The 7193-nt window shown below is 45.1% G+C and overlaps 2 protein-coding genes across 3 annotated transcripts in view; both read right to left on the bottom strand.

Annotated features, from left to right (window-relative positions):
• Positions 1-794: 794 nt before the first annotated feature.
• On the bottom strand, positions 795-5441 carry LOC129820331 (proline-rich protein 36-like). The gene is made up of 4 exons (XM_055877401.1): positions 5436-5441; positions 5226-5270; positions 5106-5145; positions 795-5065 (listed from the first exon to the last, which is right to left on the bottom strand). The coding sequence occupies exons 1-4, from the start codon at positions 5439-5441 to the stop codon at positions 3672-3674; spliced, it is 1485 nt and encodes a 494-aa protein (XP_055733376.1). The 3' UTR covers positions 795-3671.
• Positions 795-7193, bottom strand: part of LOC129820101 (ubiquitin-conjugating enzyme E2Q-like protein 1) — a 17604-nt gene continuing 11205 nt past the window's right edge. For both annotated transcript variants that reach the window (XM_055876956.1, XM_055876957.1), the window contains exon 3: positions 795-5895. In XM_055876956.1, coding sequence (XP_055732931.1) covers positions 5764-5895 — 132 coding nt within the window. In that variant the 3' untranslated portion in view covers positions 795-5763. The remainder of the gene's footprint in view (positions 5896-7193) is intronic.

The raw sequence follows: 7193 nt of genomic DNA, 5'->3' as shown, positions 1-7193 counted from the left end.
GTTGTTCTGCCCCTGAGCAAGCCAGTTAACCCACTGTTTCCTGGGCGCTGAAGACGTGGATCTCGATGAAGGCAGCCCCCCCGCACCTCTCTGATTCAGAAGGGTTGGGTTAAATGTGGAGGACACATTTCAGTTGAATACATTCAGTTGGACAACTGACTATTAATAACTGAGTGACTGTAGAAACATAGCGTGCTAGCCTAGTGAGTTAACACACACACAGAGGAGGAAAGCTCATAGAAGACATTCTGTTCTGATACCACTTGAACCAGACCTGATGACTCTTCAGATAGCAGACAAAAGATGAATTTAGCTAAGCTCTGAGACAATGGAGAAAGATCCTGTGTTTCAATATAAAACTGGAGCACAACGGAGACCAAAGTGGGTCTAAAGTGTCTAAAATGGGTCAAGAAAATGTGTGCAGCAGTATGTAAGTTTACCTCTTAAGGAAGAACCTTTTCCTCTGAAAAACAGATGAAAACTTGGTAAGTCAATGCTTAGTACATTTTTGGTAGAGATCCTAACATTGGACGCTGTTGGCTGTGCCTCAGTTACGTCCACTATTCAATGTACCATAACTACTCTGGAATAGCTCTAAGGAAAAACAAAGATCTTGGACATCGTGATCGTGAAGAGATAATGATTCACATGAGTTAAAACGATAGCTCTAGTTTGTCATGATGTCACGATGACATGAAAAACATCAACAAAGATCTTGAATAGAGAAGAGATCAATAGATAAATGTTTGTGTATCATGTGAATGAATGCAAACAAAACCAGGTCCATTCATCAGTTTCAATAAGCTGTAACTTTTATTGCACATTCCTGTTTGGTCTTGCAACGACCTTTCACCTTTTGAACTTTTGACCTCAGCCTGGACTAGACACTTCAGTCAGGAGTAGGGTGAAGTTGCCCCAAGAAGCTGATCTATGGGCAGATTCCATTCTAATCGTGAAGGTTAGGATTTAGGCAGGGTAAGCTGATCCTAGATCTGTGCCTAAGGGCAACTTCTACCCGAACAGTACTGAAGTCTGGAACCAGAAAAAGAAGGATGGACATCAGTGATATCACAGAAGAGAGTAGGAAATACACGTGAGAGCCGAGTATTCCGATTGATCCTTCAGTTCCAGTGGGTTCCATAGAGTTCTGCTCCCAGTGAAATTAGTTCCTGGAGAATGTTGACATCATTGTCTAGTCCTTCTTAATCTGGTTCTTTGAAAGTCTCCAACAAAATATACAACTGAACACACTCCTTCTGACACAGATAAGCATCATCATTCTTAGTTAGGATTTTTTTCTTTCTCTTTTTCTGTGACAATACCTGCGACATGCTTCAACATCTTCATTTTGGCAAACCACAAATAAATTAAAACACAAACATTCAAAGAACATAACGTGAAAGTATTTTTTAGGATGTCAGAAAGAAAAATATAAATACAGAAAACGGAAATCAAGAGAACAAGAGAAGAGAAGTATTTTGCTGTTCGTTTTTTACCCCGTCGTCATTTTTTCCATTGTTTTTCTTGAAAAAGATAGCTAGCTACCAATCACTTACCACATGCAGATATAATACAACAGAATTGATTCACCCAGTTAGTGTCTGCAAACTACCGATCTAAACTATACCTCAAAATGATTCTCTTTAAACCAGCAAACACCCAATTTGGAGATATTTTGTCTTATATTAATTCTTAATTTTACAGTAGTTTTCTCCTCTCATCATAAGCACAGAGAAACGCCCACAGCCATCCCTGACTTGACTGTCCCCAACAGAAAAGGAAGAAGACCGTCAGCACTGACTTAGGCCTCATCCCATTGGCACCCTATTCCCTACATAGGGCTCTGGTCACAAGTATTGCACTAGATGGGTAATACAGTAGGGTACCATTTTAAAACGTACCCTTTCTCATGATTAGATACCAGATGGGGATGTCTTTAACTGTGTCCAAGAGACCGTCACACACATATCATCCCCCTTGATGATGAACATAGTCTATAAGGATGTACTGTATGAACATTGCTTTACACACAATGTAAAACAAAAAGTGAGTTTGTCTAGAACCCCTGACCCAGCAGTGCAGGATGTGTGTGTATGTGTGTGTGTGTGTGTGTGTGTGTGTGTGTGTGTGTGTGTGCAGAGCAGGAGGTGTGACGTCATCACTCTCACTAGTTATTCATCTGACTCTCACTAGTTATTCATCTAGTTATTCAACTCTCTGGTCAAATGTCACGGCAATTAGCAACTAGCTTCTTGTGGTGCTCATTCCCAGCCACACATACACTGTACAGCATAACAAGAGGGATGTGGAAGCTACACACACATACTTTTTTTTCAGCCATTCTGGATTCCAGCTGACATTTCGAGGAGCTGGCGGTAAACATCAAAGTTTGCATCCTTCTCTCTTCCTCCCTCTCTCCTTCCCTCTCTTCCTCCCTCTCTCCTTCCCTCTCTTCCTCCCTCTCTCCTTCCCCTTCTCCCTCCCGCTCTCCAGACATTAATCAGGAGCTCACTGAGACACAGTCATCTCTCAGAGGGCACTTGTTTATTATTCCACCACTCCATCCTCGCCAGGGTTCTGCTCTGTCCATCCTAATTTAGGGGTGTTATCATCACACACAGCCACGCTGGCAGGTGTGTGTGTGCGCGCGTGCCAACGCTAAATGTTGAGTGTGTATGTGATGTGCCAATGCAAAATACCCACTAGTACCTCACACAACGACACACACACACTCTGCAGTCTTAATGTGTGGTGTACAGTCCCATAGGGAACTAGTAGAGATGATGATTTCCTCTGGTCGGGATATCACCATCACCATTAGCATTGTAACAACATCTCATGCAGTAATGTACTAATACTATTACTGGGATACTGATAGTTAAAGGATCCGCATTGTACAGTTGTCTTCACATAGGAACACAATGAAAAGCCATGGTGAGACACATGCACGCACAAACAAATGCACACACACACACACACACCTTTCAGGGGCCTGATTATTAGCTTGACCATCTGGTATCTAAATCCTGAATTATGAATTATAGCTGCTGGTCTTCATCTATACATGATAATATGACCAGAGAGAGAGAGAGACAGTAAGAGAGAGAGAGAGACAGTAAGAGAGAGAGAGAGAAAGGAGAGAGAGAGAGAGAGAGAGAGAGACAGCAAGAGAGAGACAGCGAGAGAGAGAGAGAGACAGCGAGAGAGAGACAGCGAGAGAGAGACAGCGAGAGAGCCAGCGAGAGAGACAGCGAGAGAGAGACATCGCTGTGGTTGACTGTTATTCTATTAATTGTACAGTCTCTGCATATAAAGCAAGTGATTTTTTTTCTTGTTAGAAATCAATAACCGTCTACGCAACACAGTGAGGTCTAAATTTAGCCACAAAGATAGAGCGAGAACGAGAGAGAGAGGAGAATTAACGATAGAAAGCGAGATGAAGAGAGAGAGCACAGCTCTACATACATTACAATCTTCATGTTGCATTGAACTGTGAAAAACAGCACAGGCAAAAGAAAAGAACAGAGGAGAGAAAAATCTAATAAAAAAGAAGGGGTGAATGCATGAGCTGCCGTCCTGCACTGCCTGTCTATTAAACATCAACAGCCTGGTCTGTATTTAAATGATCAGGCAGACTGGATGGACTTCAGTTCAGTGCAATGTAGTGTCAGCTAGAGAGAGCGATGAGGAATAAGAGGAAGGAAGGTGAGATGAGAGGGTGGGACAAAAGAGAAGAGGAAGGAAGGTGAGATGAGAGGGTGGGATAAAAGAGGAGAGGAAGGAAGGTGAGATGGGAGGGTGGGACAAAAGAGGAGAGGAAGGAAGGTGAGATGAGAGGGTGGGACAAAAGAGGAGAGGAAGGAAGGTGAGATGGGAGGGTGGGACAAAAGAGGAGAGGAAGGAAGGTGAGATGGGAGGGTGGGATAAAAGAGGAGAGGAAGGAAGGTGAGATGGGAGGGTGGGACAAAAGAGGAGAGGAAGGAAGGTGAGATGGGAGGGTGGGATAAAAGAGGAGAGGAAGGAAGGTGAGATGAGAGGGTGGGACAAAAGAGGAGAGGAAGGAAGGTGAGATGTGAGGGTGGGACAAAAGAGGAGAGGAAGGAAGGTGAGATGAGAGGGTGGGATAAAAGAGGAGAGGAAGGAAGGTGAGATGGGAGGGTGGGACAAAAGAGGAGAGGAAGGAAGGTGAGATGGGAGGGTGGGACAAAAGAGGAGAGGAAGGAAGGTGAGATGTGAGGGTGGGACAAAAGAGGAGAGGAAGGAAGGTGAGATGAGAGGGTGGGATAAAAGAGGAGAGGAAGGAAGGTGAGATGGGAGGGTGGGACAAAAGAGGAGAGGAAGGAAGGTGAGATGAGAGGGTGGGACAAAAGAGGAGAGGAAGGAAGGTGAGATGGGAGGGTGGGACAAAAGAGGAGAGGAAGGAAGGTGAGATGGGAGGGTGGGATAAAAGAGGAGAGGAAGGAAGGTGAGATGTGAGGGTGGGACAAAAGAGGAGAGGAAGGAAGGTGAGATGAGAGGGTGGGACAAAAGAGGAGAGGAAGGAAGGTGAGATGAGAGGGTGGGATAAAAGAGGAGAGGAAGGAAGGTGAGATGGGAGGGTGGGACAAAAGAGGAGAGGAAGGAAGGTGAGATGAGAGGGTGGGATAAAAGAGGAGAGGAAGGAAGGTGATATGGGAGGGTGGGACAAAAGAGGAGAGGAAGGAAGGTGAGATGAGAGGGTGGGACAAAAGAGGAGAGGAAGGAAGGTGAGATGGGAGGGTGGGACAAAAGAGGAGAGGAAGGAAGGTGAGATGGGAGGGTGGGATAAAAGAGGAGAGGAAGGAAGGTGAGATGAGAGGGTGGGACAAAAGAGGAGAGGAAGGAAGGTGAGATGTGAGGGTGGGACAAAAGAGGAGAGGAAGGAAGGTGAGATGAGAGGGTGGGATAAAAGAGGAGAGGAAGGAAGGTGAGATGGGAGGGTGGGACAAAAGAGGAGAGGAAGGAAGGTGAGATGTGAGGGTGGGACAAAAGAGAAGAGGAAGGAAGGTGAGATGAGAGGGTGGGATAAAAGAGGAGAGGAAGGAAGGTGAGATGGGAGGGTGGGACAAAAGAGGAGAGGAAGGAAGGTGAGATGTGAGGGTGGGACAAAAGAGGAGAGGAAGGAAGGTGAGATAGGAGGATGGGACAAAAGAGAAGAGGAAGGAAGGTGAGATGAGAGGGTGGGATAAAAGAGGAGAGGAAGGAAGGTGAGATGGGAGGGTGGGACAAAAGAGGAGAGGGGATACATTTCCCTCTTCTCATGTAGTCTTTCACAGTCTTTCCACAGATCCCCACACAGTCAGTGTGGGTGTGTGGTTGGTGTGTGTGTGCGTGTGTCGGAAACCCAATCCATCAACCACTGTGACAAACACTCCGCTGACACACACACACACACTTTCCTGAATAAGTCAGTTCACGCACATCCCGCAGAACCTTCTACTCAGCCCGAAGGAGGGATGAACGCAGAGAGAGAGAAGGAGGGAGGGAGGAGTGCAGCGCTGGAGGAAGGTTTGATGATGACGAGATTATGACGATTATCGGCAAAGTGAAGACGAAGTAGGCAAGCGTTCCTTCATTTGTTCCTTCTGAAGTCTCAGTGAGCTGATCAAAACAACAAGAAGAAAAAACCCAAAGCAACCGAAAACAACTGGAGCGGTGGAGTGGTATGGTCAAGGAGGAGGAGTCGAGTTAGCGTGGTGTGTCATGGTTAGCATGGCTAGCTAGCGTCGTGGCCGGCCCGTCTCCTCAGCCGTCAGACACAGGGGGGGAGACCCAGCCGTACTTCTCGTGGGTCTTCACCAGACTCTTAAAGGTGGCCTCCGCCTCTTTGCGGCTAAACGCCTTCTTGGACTTCCCTGCTTTTCTGCAGATACGCCCCTACGGAGAGAAAGAGAGGGAGGGAGGGAGGGAGGGAGATGATTAGTAGGGAATTGACGTCATTGATACATTGAAAACAAACCCACACAGAAAGAGAGAGAAGGAGTGAGAATGAGTACAGTATCATCTGTAATTCAACACCTCACTGAGTCAATTATTGCTGAGAAAAGAGAGACCCACAACCATCAACCATCCTTCCACAAGCTCCCTCGCTCCAACTCCCCAAGGTGACTACACAAGTCAGCTCTTTACATAAAAAACACTTCCTTGTCACAGATATTCAACACCCTTATGTCACCAGTACTGCATCTAAAGGAGGAATATCCTCATAAGGATGAATGGTAAAATAATTTGACAGGTGAATAATGACATAAACTACATGAACAAACATATGTGGACACCTGCTCATCGAACATCTCATTCCAAAATCATGTGCATTAATATGGAGTTGGTCCCCCCTTTGCTGCTATAACAGCCTCCACTCTTCTGTGGAGGCTTTCCACTAGCTGTTGGAACATTGCTGCGGGGACTTACTTCCATTCAGCCACAAGAGCATTAGTGAGGTCAGGCACTGATTTTGGGCGATTAGGCCTGGCTCACAGTCGGTGTTCCAATTCATCCCAAAGGTGTTTGATGGGGTTGAGGTCAGGGCTCTGTGCAGGCCAGTCAAGTTCTTCCACACTGATCTCGACGCTGATCCCCACACTGATCTTAAAGGAATCCCAACTCTGATCTTTTGCCAATTATTTGTCATATTTGAACAGTACATATAGTATCTTATATTTTCCCCAATGTGTAAACAGCAACAAAAAAACACATCTGATCTTTTGAGTTCTGATTTGTACCACATTTGTATAAACTACCACCCAAAATGTAATGGAACAGTGACAGAAAATGGACTGCAAATAAAGATCAGATATGAAGAACAAAAACTCGAATTGGGTTCTTACGGCGCTGCTATATATCAGCCATCAGGGGAATGCGTTTAAAAAACGTTATGGAAGCTACTATGCTGCTCGCATTGTGATGCGTCCAAGCTCAAGAATCAGCAAGCTTTCATTCTCAATGGCTGACGCGCACTTTCACTCTATCTTGTAAATTGAAATAAAGAAAAATAAAGTTGATTTTGGTTGTTTTCTGTGTAGCAGGTAGAATGTCACATTGAGTGACATGTGTAGTGTAGTGTAGTGTTAGAGTGGCTGTGTAAATAACATTTTTCACTCTCTTGAATGGGGAAAGATATGCTATTATCTAATCAAATGTGATAAAATAAACAAGCTATCCAAGGTTTTTATTAT

This window comes from Salvelinus fontinalis, chromosome 22, assembly GCF_029448725.1.
Source record: "Salvelinus fontinalis isolate EN_2023a chromosome 22, ASM2944872v1, whole genome shotgun sequence".
Lineage (NCBI taxonomy): Eukaryota > Metazoa > Chordata > Actinopteri > Salmoniformes > Salmonidae > Salvelinus > Salvelinus fontinalis.
This window is presented reverse-complemented; position numbering and strand designations above follow the sequence as displayed.

Coding starts and splice junctions, on each gene's coding strand:
- LOC129820331 (XM_055877401.1), bottom strand. Junction 5,146..5,225: donor GTCCCACCCTCCCATCTCAC/CTTCCTTCCTCT, acceptor CTCCTATCTCAC/CTTCCTTCCTCTCCTCTTTT. Junction 5,066..5,105: donor GTCCCACCCTCACATCTCAC/CTTCCTTCCTCT, acceptor CTCCCATCTCAC/CTTCCTTCCTCTCCTCTTTT.